This window comes from Aquila chrysaetos, chromosome 23 (assembly GCF_900496995.4).
Source record: "Aquila chrysaetos chrysaetos chromosome 23, bAquChr1.4, whole genome shotgun sequence".
NCBI classification, from domain to species: domain Eukaryota; kingdom Metazoa; phylum Chordata; class Aves; order Accipitriformes; family Accipitridae; genus Aquila; species Aquila chrysaetos.
In genome coordinates, this window is record NC_044026.1 from 4,911,825 (window position 1) to 4,927,180 (window position 15,356).

A 15,356-nucleotide genomic window follows, 5' to 3' on the forward strand; every position below is an offset into this window, starting at 1 on the left:
AAACAGAATTCCTCAATCCAGAACTCAACAAAAGAGACCATACCACTAAATATGCCAGATACAACTGCTTAAGAAGCCTCCAACAACTTATTAAAATACCGAGAGCAATTAAGGAAGAACACCTCACCCGCCCCCCCCCCAAAGTAAGTGACCTTTAAACTACAAAAAACACTGCAAAACCAACAACAAAATTGCCCCAATACAACTGAGTTCTTGGAAACTACTAAATGTCTACTAAATAGTATCCTTCAAACATCCTCTATCACTTTTGAAGTAGCTAGTTTTAAGTCTAAATATACAGCTGGAAATATAATAACAAATGCTACTGAGTAATACTGTTACCTTCCCTCTCCCTGTGGCAATTAGAAAATCAACTTTTAATATATTTTCTTTTATTGCTATATTTACATATTGTAATAGATTCTTTTTCATAACAAGTCAGAACTGATTTTTGTATCATGTATTCAAGCTTTCATGTTTGAAATTAGTCTTCCATCAGTTATTATATATTATTACAAAGCTGTAAATCAGCAAAAAGTTACCTCAGATATGGTAAGGGTCATCAAATTGATAACTTGAATTAATAGTACATCAAATACTGCCAGCTACTTTCTTTCATAGTGTATTTACAAATACAGCAAGCTTTTCCTCAATTAAAAGACTACATTATTTGACCTAGTCAAAACACAGGAACTGATACTAAAGCTGAATTAAAAGCACGCTTATGTACAGTCAAAAACAAAGGTGGGTAAAAATTGGTATATTTAATTTTTCTCTCTCTAAACTAAATTTTCTATTTGTTTTTATTTTTTAAAGTCTTCCAGAAACAGAAACGTGATGCTCTGCTCACTGGGAAAGGCAGGCGGGGCTAGTGAGGATCCCTGCCTTCCCACCTCGTGGCTCCCCACCAGCCCCAAAGTTGCCCAAACCAGCCATGCATTCCCCAAAGAGACTTGCTCTGCAGTCACGTTAGCACCCAAAAGAAAAAAAAAAAAAAAAAAAAAAAAAGGAGAAAATTCCGGGAGACGGTTCCTTCAGCTTCTACCTTAAATCTTATCCATGCTGCCACAACTCTCACGCAAACTGTCAAAGCATGGGTTTTAAACATAACATGAATGAGTATTTGAAAAATTATTTAGGGGAAAAAATAATTAAAAAAAAAAAAAAATCTTTCATTGGCATTACAAATTACCCAGTAACTGAAATTTCTTTACATTACTGGTCATGCTTCTCTGAATTAAAAAAAAAAAAAAAACAAACCAAACCAACAACAAAGCAGTTACTTGTAAAATTTTTCATACAAATTTTAATGCATCTCAATTTGTGTATCCTCCTTCAAGAGTAAAATGCTTTAAACAGTACTACTTGCTTTATGGTTAAAAAAAATGATCATAGAAGCCACCACAAAGAGCATAAGTATAGTACATTTTTAATGAAAATATTTTCATTTTAATCAGATTTTTAAAATAATGTTTTTCTTCTTCAAAAATAAACCCATTATAATTCAATTTGAAACCAGGCACTCCAGAGCTGAAAAATTTAACACTACTATAATCTATTAAGACACGTTCCATTAAACAGCTGAAACATTCAAGCAAAACAAGTTTGAGGCTGATAAATTTAAGGAAGTCAAACAAATGAGCTAGGAGAACTCGTAGTATAAATACCTAGAGCAAGAGCTTGTTCAAGTACTGAACAGTCATCTCTGAAAGAGTTAAGAAAAAGTATTTTCAAAATAATTTCTGTTTAGTGACTTATATAAAAACCTAAAGAAATCAATTTCAGCTGAGATGGAAATATGTTTTAGTTCCCCCAAATATAAAACCAAATTTTACAGAACAGCTCTCCTAGTTCTAAAAATCTTCAGAGACAAGGTAACCAGACATTCTCATTCAATTTACTAATCAAGTGTTTTATGTAAGATGCAGCAGGAACATGCAAGTTTAACAAAACCCATTTTTATTTAGAGGTAACATTTATTTAACATTTTAGCCAATTTATATTTAAGATACTTAAAATAATGATTTTTCCTGTGCATTTTAATAGAATTGCAATTCCATCTGGCTTCACACATATGCAGTTAAAAAAATGATCCTTCTCTGTTTACCAAATAAATTATTCATCACCTAATACTAAGGCTCTGAATTATATTGCATATTAATGCATACAGTTAATAAGTATGCAAAGTGTACAGTGTTTTCTTTAAAAAAAATGTATTAAAAAGGAAGTAATTAACTTTTCAGGAAAATTCTTAAGAAAAAAACATAAACCAATGTAAGTTAAGTAATTCATTCACCCAATACAGAGATAAACACATAACTTCTTGACAGCTGGAATGTCCAGATCAGACATTCATTTAGCTTTATGTTATTTATTATTATTATTATAATTTTAAATTAACTTGTCTTTGCTTCTTTATTAAAAAGGAATTCGGCAGACTGAAGTTTCTTCTGTCACACAGAAAGAAAACCCACACATTTCTGCACATTTTCAGTCTGCAACCTCCCACCCCTCCTTCTCCCCCTCCACCTACATGTCCAGTTTCCAAGCGAATGTTCAAAGGCCAAGATCCATATGGGATAGTCAGTGTTTTAGAAGAAACATCTCCATCAACAGCACTCTTTAAAAGACACTGCTATAAATCCTAGAAATCTTTAACTGCATTTGTGATACAGAAATGAAACCTTACAGCTCTATTAATAACTTTTTGTATCTTCTTTAAGAAGCTCAATATCAAAAAAAGCCACAGTAGAACAAATCAGAAATTCTGACATTTCAACAACCAGTCTGCTTTATGACTATGTTTTTCAAACACAAGAAAAAGTAGTGTCAAAGTTTCCCATACATCAAACACTACTTGGTATGGAGGCTTCCATAAAGAAATCAACTCAACAACTGTATTAAAAACAACTACTGCATTAATTCTTGTAATTTAGACTGTGTTAAACATGTCTATCTCTTAGCAGGAAACGTACGTTCAAATTCCAGTACTAGGTAAGGAGTTTCCTGTACCCAGAGTGTTTTAGAGCAAGAGGTTAAAATGAAAGATGTACTACAGGGACTTATGTGGACAGAGTTTTCCAAAGGCATCAAACACACAATCCGAAGGCTTCCATCAACCAACTCGTGTATGTTCTCACCCCAGTGGAAAAGTGAAGTTGATGAAGTCTTACTAGGCAAACTCAAAATGGCCTTGGGATTTTAAATCCTCTATGGAATAGGAAAATGGCTGTCCTAGTCTCAAAGAGAAGGCATATAAAATGAATGGGGTTTCTCAAGATCTATGGTTCCAAATTTTGTCTACGAATTTAAATTGAAGACAGCTTGCTTTAAATACACAGTCTTTGCTTTCAAATAGAGATCATTTCCACCTACTTTGTAATCTCACTACTGATGCTCTCTTGATATTGTAGGATGCCCTGATAAGAAAAAATAATGAGGACTACCTATCGTTCTAAGAACAGATCTATACAGTATGGGGAGAAGGTACCCCCCCAGCCCTGTAGGACTTCCCAGTGCTTTCTGTTCCCTTGATGTAGAGAAGGAAAGCTATCCCATTTTGCCTCTCCTTCACAAGCACTAACAGAATATTGACAAAGAAACCCCTAGTATGCATGAGGTGCTCACCACTGCCTACCCCAATACATGCTCCTGTCCCTTAGTAAGTATATAACAGCTTATGTTCCCCCTCCTCCTCCAGCATTTGATGGAAAGATGACTTCTATTTAGCTATCTCACATTTATATTACGTAAAAGAGGTGCATGGGACAGCTAAGGATACAAATCCAACTTGCTAACATGAACCCACTCATTTTTTTATTTAAAAAAAAAAATAAAAAAAAAATACTGCAGGTACATAGTAGACTACCCTGAATGTAAGATGACGACCCTCCAATTTAAAGACTCTTCCAAATAACTGAGACGGAATGACTCTATTTTGGATACAGGAAATTATAGTATTAACTTTGTCTTTTCACTTCTTGTTTGCTCAAATTTGCTCTCAATTCTGTACATGAAAATGAAAGGCTTAAGAGGTGTTACAAATACAGATTGAAGTTCAGATCATCAAGCCCAAACCTGAACAGATGAATTACAAAGGAGTAATTATACAGCCCCTCAATTCAAAGAAATGCATTAGAAGACAATGATGCAAATACTGACTAAAGGACAATCTCTCAGCATCAAAAAGCTCAAGATAGCCCCCCTGCAATGTAACATGGTCAGACAGTCTTTGAGGTTATAGCGTTTTATTCCAGTTGGCTCATACCAACACCAAGCATGATGTAAAGCCTTAGTAATTCTACCACAAGGTCACAATGACAACGCTATACTATACTAATGTTTTCAAACATTAAATACCATCTTACAACAAAATCCAAGGTGTTTATTACTTTTTTCTTTGGAAACCTCAGAACTCCTTAGAAGCCTGTCATAGATGCTGCAATTTTATTCAGAGCTCCTTTTAGGAAAGGAAAGGAAAGCAAAGTAAATACCACCTTTTCTTTCTTAACTTCCTCTCTGAATTGCAATGCCCATAGCTTCATTAATCAAGGGCTCTCAGGTTATTTGCAACTTCATACACACCACCAGACCTCCCCATCACTGAAGGAGAAGTAACAGGGGAAAATGGCTCCTTTAACAAAACACCCCGTCTCCTCTGAGGTTTGGCCCTCACGGCCAAAACACAAAACCCCACAACTCACACACAAACTAAAAAAATTTATTCTGTAGATTAAAACTCGAGAATGAATTATTAAGTAATATAGTAATAAATTTAGCTCCCGTTCTGGAGAACAACTTCCTGAATGAACAATTAAAAAAATATCTTACAGATTTGTAAATAGGTATAACCCGTGTACAAGAACAACGGCATTTTCACTACATCAAAATACATTTTCCCTTTCTTTTTTCTTTCACTTTCCATTTTCTTTCATTTACAAGGTCCCAAAGACTGCTAAATAGAAGCGATGGCAATGATCGCATATAGTTTAGACACTCTACAGCCAAAGTCCTAGATCAATTTTCTGGTCCAAAATACAGCTACAAATAGTCACCTAGTAGAAACAGCACGCCTGAATGTCCACCTCGCCAACCTGACCACCCATTCACGTTAAGAGCGGTGTCTGTCCAAATCAGTTTGCTGTGACCACAAAAACTACTTGTCAGTAAACAACTGTGTTCAGCACTGAAGGGACCCTCCAAGAAAGCCATCTCTGCCACTGGAACCCTCCTCCTGAAAAATAACAGAGATGGGCATTTTCTCTCATGTAGCAGGTTTATGCTGGGAGTCTGCATACATTGCACACATCCCGATTCCTGCTTCATGGACGCACTCCACATAACATTTCTGAGACTCAGAAGAAGGAAGGAAATCTTCTCTTGTACGTGCTAAGATAAAGCCCATTTTTTTTGGCGTGAATGCTAATTTAGAAATTTTGTTGGCATAGTATGAAAACATGTCCCAGGATGGCCACCTATTGTTCAGGTCTTCAAAATACCCGAGAAACAGAAAGCAATGGAACCCAAGTGGGACCATGCAGAGAAAAAGAAACAAATTAATACTCTGAAAGACACCGGAAGATTAAATGTTAAGACAGCCCAAGGCCTCAAAAAAAGAGAGATCCAGTAATACTGAAAGAATTATTTAGGGATGCATACTGGAGGAAATAACCCACACCTAAATGAGAAGAATTCCCCTACGATGCTAAGACAGTAGAAAGAGCAGCCGCTGTCACTTTAATATAGAAAAATCTCTTGTCCTCTGAGTCACTGGAATTCTTTGGAAAATGATGACCCCTAGACTACATAGACAGGCTATTGATTTTTGCCGGCCATCTTAGTTTGGTCTTTAGAAGGGTGACCCAGCTATACACACCAAACAAGGTATACGCAAGACCTCAAAATCAGCTACTGCGGGCTGCTTCTTCTCTGCTACCACCCTCACGTGCTAGGACGTGAAGCTAACGGAGAGGACAGTACGCAGAGCACGCAGAGACCACGTTTTCTGGAGAACTGTGGTCACCGCGTCCCCCCATAAGCACACGTTTACGGGGAGGGTCCAACCCAGGCAGCAGCAGGGTGCAATGCGGTGACCCACGCTGCGGCCCCGGTTCTGGTGCTTCAGCGGACTTCGGTCCTCCCAGGAGCCTGCGGGAAAGGAAGACAGAAGGAAACACAATGCAAGAAATCCAGTACGATGCTACTTGGAAAAAAAAAAAAAAAAAAAAAAAGTTTCTCTATTTAGTCACTGCCTCAGAAGAAGAGACATCATTAGCAGATCGCTTAAAGGATTTTATTCTATGGAAAAAAATGAAACATCAAAAGAGTTAAGGGTTCAGACACAAACTTTTAACGCTAAGAGAGCAAAAGGCTCTGCCTCCACGGCTGGAACAGGGTGTAGGAAGAGCTACCGGCAATGGGGTGACTCTCTTTAACAGGGAACAATGAAACTACCTTGGGAGCTAATTTTTGGGCTTGCTCTAAGGCCAAACACAATTACACGTTGAAACATAACTGGCTCACAGAGGGGCAAAACCAAGGGTCCTCAAAGGTGACAGCTGAGGGAAGTAATACCACCAAAGACACCAGTACATGCAGCCACACTGAGTTAAGGCGATCCTTTTATCTTTTCAGAACATAATTATGACTAAAATAAAGGCTCGTTCTGCAATCTGTAAATGTCAAATTGTACCTCCAAGCACACACATACACTGCATGGGGAGGGGGGAGACCAAAAACTTCTATTACAACATAAAGAACAAATTTATTCACTCATTGTGAACTAAAACCACCAAGATTTCTTTATGCCTTCAGCCTTGAAACATTTTACTGCAACCATTGTATTAGAAAAATCTGCTGAAAGGTAGGACGCATCATGGCTTCCATTATATGTTTGTTTCAAACTCTTGAAGCAGCAAATCCTTTAAATAATCCACCTCAATAAATAATTCACGTAAGACAAACTTTCAGCAAAATATAATATATGCAAATGTAAACTGAAAAAAAGAGCAAACTTCTGCTCCCATCACCAGCCAGCGCTGGAGCTCAGGGGCACTGCAACAAGCTGCAGGTTCTGCTTTCACTGCTGCTTTTGGCTTTTCACCTCGGATCAGATAAAGGGCCTGATGCATACATCCGGCAGAGAAAGTCTTTTATCAAGCAGTAAAAGAAGCATTACTCTGTACCTTGAGTTCCCCAGAATATTTACCAATTTTCTTTGCTTTCAAGTCCTTTTGCTGCAGGTAACAGAAAAGCATGAAGTTTGTGTTTTATTTTGGTTTGGGGTTTGGGGGGGGTGGTTTTTTTTTTTTTTGCATTAGTCTGTTCTGCAGTTTCAGATTTTTTTACTTCTTAAGCACACATTCCTTTAGAAATTATAACACGCTATTTTTTAGAATGTCTGATTTTAGTTACACAAAGCGGAGACTTCAATTCCTTTAATGCTACTTTCACTGGACATAGTTGATATGCATAAAGTTATTTAGATTTTTACAGGCATACAATAGGTCCATAACCATAAATTTGTGAGTTTGTTTTGCATTCTGGGTAACTATTTTAACACCCATAATAGTAACAGTACTTCAAAATTAATATATTCTTCTGCCATTATGTATATATCAAATTGATAGTGAGATAGCAGACCCTACTGCGTCAGCAATATCTTCTTGTATCATTTTCCATATGCAAAGCTACTGCTATTGAATATGCCTCTAGATCTTCAAAGACCATCAATGAACTGAAAATAGCTGCTTAAGCTAAGTCTAGGTTTTTATGATGATCATGAGGCAGATATATTTCCAGAAAGTAGCAAAGCATTTCAATTCCTTATTATACAAATCATCTGCTACCACTCCAGTGGTATTAGCACTGCCAGCTCCTAACTCCACATGCTCTAATGGGAATGGAAGAAATCTCTTCCCTGTGTTTTGAAATCATTGTGAGCATCTCCCATTTCTCCTTTCTCAGCATCTATTGACAGGAATCCATGCACCCGGACTGATCTATCATTACTGGGAAGATGAAAGAAATGCAATTGTTCCAGCTTTTTTTTTTTATTTTTTTATTTTTTAAAAAAAAAACCATCAAAGACACCACACCTAAACAGAGTTCCCATCAGCTTCTCTCACTACCCCAAAACCATGTTCCTCAGTTTCATCACTGGTGAAGAGTCACCGCTGTTGCCACGTTGTCCCACAAACAAACACACTTACTTTGAGCGATGCAACTAAAAAAGGAGGATGCAGTGCAGCAGGGAAAGTGCTTTTGCTGAACAAAACAAACAATAGCATAAGCTATTTTAACATACGGATTCTAGGCAACTGAGCAAGAATTTGTGCTGCATGTAAAAACTTCAACTACTTCCTCTCTGTAAAGACGAACTTAAATTCCTGTATATCGACCGCTTAAAAGTGCCAGTACAGACAGCTTAGCCTTATCCAGTCCTCCAAGAGACACGACAGACGTGCCACTACTGTCATGCCCACATTTTCTGACAAGCTAGAAAGCTTCAAAGCAACATAAAGTGACCCAGGAAAAATACTTTTTTTGTGTTGAATTCCTATCAAGGGGATTTTACTGCTAATTTCAACTGGAGATATTTGGCTAAATGAAAGACTTTGTATCATTCCTTCTTAGAAAACTTTATATATGATAAATAATTTGACAAGTAGCTACATACTGTAGAAAGTTCTGAAGGTTGGTTGGTTATTTATTTTGTTACATCAAATTTATTAAATGCCTGCTCTTGAGTGGAAAAACTAGCATTTCTTACAGGTCTGTGACAAAGAAGTCCAACAACATTGGGAACTCAAAGTTCTAAAAAGATTAAAATAACTTCTGTTTGTCTTACAAGGCAGCTCTGTTTTTATTAACATGAGCTCTACAAAGCTTAAGAGGCTGTGCTATACAACAGTGTACTTATTATACAATGATACCACATTTATTCTGATTTCCACCATTCTTTCATCCTGTAGTAAATTTTACACCCACATGGTGTCCAGAAAATACTAAAATGGAAAACAACTAATTAAGAACTAATAGAAATATTTTCAAACTAGTACTTGGTCATATTACCGATTTAATGTGTTTTCTGTGATTTTGAAGCTAATATGGCTAAGGCAGTTCGCTGATGAACACAAATTGATCAAGCAAAGAGTACGAAAGACTCTATTTATAGCTACGACTGTGCCAGAAAGACTGTGTATGTTTCTCATGATTACGCTTTTAAAAAACTAGTGCTGAAGAACTGGAAAAAGTTCAGTTGAAACCCACAACAATCAAAGTCATATAAGTAACTTTCACCAGTGAAAGACTCGAGTACTGAAATTTGATTACTAAAGACAAGATTTAGAAGCGATTTGATGAATGTCAAAATACCACCTTGTACAATTAAATCTACTAGACATAACCAAGTCAGAACTACCGAAATCGGGCCACTAAGATATTTTAAAAAAGAAAAAATCCTCAAAACCAAAATAAAAAATAAAGACCACTAACCCACACACTGGAAGTTAAAGATTGATTACTTATTTGGAGAATGAGATTTCATGACAATGTTATGCAGAACTATGATGGTAATAGTTTAAATTTGAGTTGAAATATTTGTATCTAAAAAGGAAGTACATCAAACCTCTTAACCAACAGTGTTTTCCAATGCTAAAGAAAACACTGCATTAAAAAATGATCTATTCCACATTTCTGCTTGTTACTAAGCAGTGACTGACTAATGAAAAAGAGAGCTAACTTCCCCAGCAATTTCCAGAAAGGCATGGCGAAAGTGGTATTAAGTAGCTCTCAAATGGGAAAATGTGAAGTTATAAATGTGAAAAAAAAAAAAAAAAAAAAAAACAACTAAAAAACAACCAACCAACCAAACACACACAACAAAACCCCAAACCTTTTCATATAAATAAATAAAAATAACCAGGGGAGAAGGGGAGAGGTGTAAAACTGTTCATTCCTGGAAGCGACAGTATATACAGCACTCAGGAACTGCTGCACAGATCTACAGATTGACCCAGGTAGACACCGTGGAGGCTGACAAACACAGGAAATACTCCTGGACGCTCACAACACTTCTGAAATAACATACTAGGAACAGTGAGGCAAGTAAGGACTCGTTTCTGTACTTACATCTCACTTGGCAGTTCTTACTTTCCACGTGAAAAGCTGGCACACTGAGTGATTTAAAACTAAAAAGTTACTGAAATGTTTTGCCGACTTACAGAAGCTTAATAAAGAAGTCATTTGAAGAGTCCCTCGTGCAACTGAAAGATCTCTGTGAAATGTTATCAAGATTACTGTTATTTGCCATCATTGCCAACACTCATCTCTAGTGTTTCGATTGTTCCTACGCGTTTTGCAAACCTATCTCCTGTATTCTTGGTGTCCAATCTCTCTTTCAATACCTTTTAATAAACCTTCTTTCTTTTGCTGGGCATCCGTTCAAAAACCCACACTGAGTGGAAATGTCTTCAAGGTTTCTTATGCGGTTGTTCACTAAAGGGAGCAAGACTGGACACCTTTAAGAAATCCCCATTTAAGCAGTGCTGGTTGTGAAGCAAAAGCAGCAATGTTCAGAAAATCGTGGATTCCCATGAAAATGGCACCCTGCTGCTGGATCACACGCATCAGTCACCCATGGCACGTTGCTGCCTGGGGAGTTGTGCTGCTGCCAGGAAAATGACTTGCAAAGGGATGGAAAAAATGCAGAAGTTTTATTTTGCTTACACAAACAACTGATTTCATAATTATTTTTACTTCCTTCAGATAAGGTTTATGTTCAGCGTGACAGAGATGAGCCAGCCAGCATAGATCATCTTTGCTGCAGAAGAGGAAACCCGCGGAGCCGTGCTCAGAGGCAGCTCTGGGGGTGGTGCTGGCAAACACCCGCTCCATCCAAATGGGTACGGGAATTCCTTCCCACCCCCGGTGCACGGGAAGAATTGCATTACAGAAAATTACAGTTTGGAAGATGCATGCTGGAGGTCTCTTGCTCAGTAAGGCTTAATCGAAATGCATAAAAAATACCCTCCCCACAAAAGAATACTGTACAAGGAAACTATTTTAAACTTCATTATGATGAATGAAGATGAAATTTTAATCACAGGCCTGGAAGCTGGCTTTTGCCTTAAGAATAGTAATAATTACCAGATTTCATTCAATATGAGCAAACAGAAGACAGTAATTTGAAATGGCTAAATTGCCATTAACTTTTTACTCACAGTATCATTCAGTTAAGACAAAAAAGGGAATGAGAAGATGAATCATTTAAAATACTTAATAGGTGGCCTATATGCCACATTTCCATAATTAAACCCAGGCCATCGTAGCTAAGTATCCATTAGAGTTCACTCAAGAAAGAGATTTAAGAACACAGAAGTAGTGTATATCAAACAGAAAAACAGACAGCCATCAATAGAAAAATTACAAGTCTCAAAATGTCTCCAAGTCACTTAAGGAAAGCTAGAAGTTCTGGAAAATTTCCCTCATAACAGGACTAAAAGAAGATACAGTATAACGGAGTAAGCCCTTAGAAGGGGAAAGACAAAGTGAATGGTGCAGAAAAGGATATTGTTTTGTAAAAAGACATAGGATGATCCGAAAGTATCTCTTCAGAAATTACTGGGGGTCATCTGAGATTTGAGATGAGCTTTTTTTCAGTCCACAAGTAATTGATTTAATGAACATATGCTAAAAAAGTGTTAATCAGCATTTTAATATGCACCTGACACATTTAAAAGAGCTGGCTCTGAACACGTTTTATTTGCTGATGCTCTTTTCCAAAAACACTGAAATACAATGGAAATTCTAGAAGCCTTAAGACATTGCTGAAAATGGGCTGAAGTTTTAAACCATCAAGCTGCGTGTTCTAGGTACCCACATGCCCATTAACCTTCCACCAACACCAAGCCAAACAGTAAAGCTGATGGGATTCTATTAATAAAGTATTCAAGGGCTGAGATTCAATTAATGACAGTCAACAGAGTTCCAGGAAAATTAGTTTTCAGCATCAAACAGGCATGACTTCATTCTCTGATGAGATTAGAAGTTTTCCGGTAAAGGCAACTTCGTAAAAGGTAGTAAACTTTCGTGGTATATTTGGCTTTTTATGAACAGGACACCAATGTATTAACTGGTGCCATAAACTTTCATTAGAACACAGACTACATGGATTAAGAACTATCTAGATGATGCATCTTCAACAGCCGGCTATGGGGACTATTAATTAAATAGTAATAGCTCTTTATAGGGTCTGCCGCAATTTGAACTATGGCTGGCACTCTTCATATTGATTGAATATCTGGAAGTAAGTATAAATCAACCACCGGTAATTACTGTGGATAAGCATAAGAGTGGCAGATAGCTATGGGCAATCACACAGACAACACACTACATCATTTGTGCGATAACAATGCTTTCAGATGAAATATGTTTGAACACAAGGAAACCTAATTGATTAAGGTATAGGTAGGGAAAAGTGCATCTCCATGGGAGCAACCGTTTGCTGGAGTGCCACAAGTATGAAAGGTGGGTCCAGGTACATCAGAGGGTCCATCCCTCTCTTTAAAGCCCGCTAGTCTTATCACTGGAAGCAACTTAGAGCCTGCTGTTTCCCTCCTGAGATTTCACAGAACTTACGATTAATTATTGACTGATTATTAAATGACTTTTTTTTTTTAGTTCAGCACCTGATATTTTGGTAATAGCTTCAAGATCAAAGTCTGAAACAGATTTGGTTTAAGGACTAATACTCGTGACTGCCATTCCCATCTGTGCTAGGTTAGCGGGTATTTTAATGTGAATTTTCTTGTGATCTTAGGAGAGGCATGTTTGGTGAGACATTAGACAACTTCTTTAAAGAGAACTTAAGAACTTGTTTCACTGGCTGCAGCAAAACTTTCAAAAGCTGTTTCACTAGATCAAGCATCAGCCTTGCAATTTGCAAGCCTTTGTTTAAAAAAAAAACCCAAGAATTGCATTCTTGATGGCCGCTCAGAACGAAGGATCCTCTAAAGGACACATGCTCTCCTTGTTCTGAATGGGAAATTACTGTACAGCCAGACAAACATGGCTTAAAGACTATATAGTTTAGCTGAGGGGGTGTTAAGAATATCCTGAGCCAATTTGTGGGTTAGGTATGGCTTAGGCAGTTTCTTACTGTCACAGGATGTACGAGCATAAAAGAGCACGAGAGGTGCTTTGCACTCTGTACGCTTAGCAGGCACGTGTGGTCACTGCAAAAGAAAAAGCTAAGCTCTGCCACGTGGTATTTTCTGCCTCAGCTGAACAAACAACACACAGAGAAAACTATTAGAAAAGGTACGGGGGAATCAGTAGATTGTAATAATGGTCCTTCAGAACTTAAAAACCTGTGTACGTGTGTGCAAAGGGCTGAGGTTTGGAAGATGGAACACTAGCGAAGGCTCGGCGATGAGACCACCAAGCTTTGCTCTCACACCGTTTCATCGGTCGCCACCACAGTGAAGCGAAGCACCCTGCAGCATGCAGCTTTGTTAAAATCAAGGAGGTAAACATGCATATATGCTAGGACACGTCTCTATTCTTTCACTTAAACACTTTTCTGTTGGATATAAATAAAAATGTGTTTGTTTACATCAAGTAAATACTGTCCACATTTTACACAAACACTTGATACATTATCACAACAGGAATGCAATCCTTTCATAAAGTAGCTTTTAGGCTATATATATATATATTTAAACAACATAAATCCATATAAAAGGAGCTTAAAGTCATAACTGGGATTTTGATTTTAACTAGTTAATTGATGCTGGAGCTTATTCTTTATACAAATCTTTGAAAAGGCATAATCACATTTGCTGGCACTGTAACAAGTGTATTCCAAGAGTATCTGTAGAGAGGCCTATGGTTTTAAATATTACCATGGTAAATCTTTTGATAACCTTGTTTGCTTGCCACCCGTCCTATAGTCCTCAATTTCCACATACTTTATGGCAGCTCAGCAGTGGAGGATACAGTAATGAAGAAGTGACCAAGAAGTCTAACCTGTTAGACACAACACTAGCACAGGACACCTGCAATAAACCTATAAGAGCTATTGCCGTTTTATTTTTAAGCAAACTTTTTTGCTTCCTAACAAGTCCAATCCCAAATTCTAATTTTTCTGTTGACGAGTCAGTATTTTCTACAGCAAACTGCAACAGAGTAAGTTTTCCCTATGTAAGACTTCACAGGTAAAAACCTCAAAACACCTCCAGGTGCATATCTGTTTCTGTTTTATTCACTATATCTAAAATACCACTAGTAGGGTTTTTTTGGCCTCTGTATGTAAAATGATCACTTATCACTGTTTAACATTTCCTAGCCATATGCAAAGCCCTTTATTTTTTAGTAATTTAAGCAGTCACTAAAAGTAATTGCAAAAATAAAGAAAAAAGAATTCATTTCACCTGACTTCCAAATACATTTCTTCAAAATACACTCAAAATTTTTCACAGGTATATTACTTTTCATATATGATATACTGTTGTGAAGAATTTATGTGCAAGTATAAAACAGAGTACATATGAAGGACTTGGAAGCAGAAGGAACATCTCAGACCACAGAAACTTAACCCCTGACATTGCACATAGCCACATCATATAATCCCATTCATAAAGTGGTTTAGCTTTGCTGTGATAGCTATGCTGAACAATACAGTTTACATCCTATTTCTGAGCAAGAGGACTTGGCATGAGAGGAGAAGATTCAGCATTTGGTATCTCAATGAAAACACAGTTCTTCAGCCACTGAAAACATACAATCTCTGACAAACTGGAACAAAAACAACATCTTATTCTCCTGGATGTGATACGAGAAAACCCGTTACAGATTTTTCCACATGATTCTCCCCCCATACTCTCCCTCCCTCCCCCAGCACGTCACCTCAAACTAAGGATTAAGAAAATCCAAACAAGCATGTTAAAAAAAATATTTATATGAACATTACATTCCCAATCTGAAACCCATCAAATCTACTAAACTTCTTCCAAAATACAAAAGGACTTACCCAATGTGTCTTTTAGATTTTTAACCAGAGAACCTTTCTTCAAGCTGTTTTTTCGCTCCACATAATTTGATGGCACGTATCCCGTTTTGTTGGCCGCGTTTCTTACCCTCCACCATGTCTTGGAATCATCTAATAGCCAAAGACGCTCATTTTTCTTGATGTCAAGTTCTTGGTCCTGCTGTGCAGTGTAATCCCACTTTGCAATAACAATAACTTCTTCTGTCATCTTTCATGGAGTCCTTCTGCAACAAAATATTAAAACACGCTCATCAGTAAGTTATATCATGTAACTCTTACTCAATTTTTTTCTTTGAGTTCTTCTGAA

At 37.2% G+C, this 15,356-nt stretch overlaps 1 protein-coding gene across 1 annotated transcript in view; it reads right to left on the reverse strand.

Moving 5' to 3' along the window:
* Nucleotides 1-15,356, reverse strand: part of NCK2 (NCK adaptor protein 2) — an 88,726-nt gene that overhangs the window by 18,217 nt on the left and 55,153 nt on the right. Inside the window, exon 3 of the mRNA XM_029999108.2 lies at nucleotides 15,032-15,273. Coding sequence (XP_029854968.1) covers nucleotides 15,032-15,257 — 226 coding nt within the window. The 5' untranslated portion in view covers nucleotides 15,258-15,273. The remainder of the gene's footprint in view (nucleotides 1-15,031; nucleotides 15,274-15,356) is intronic.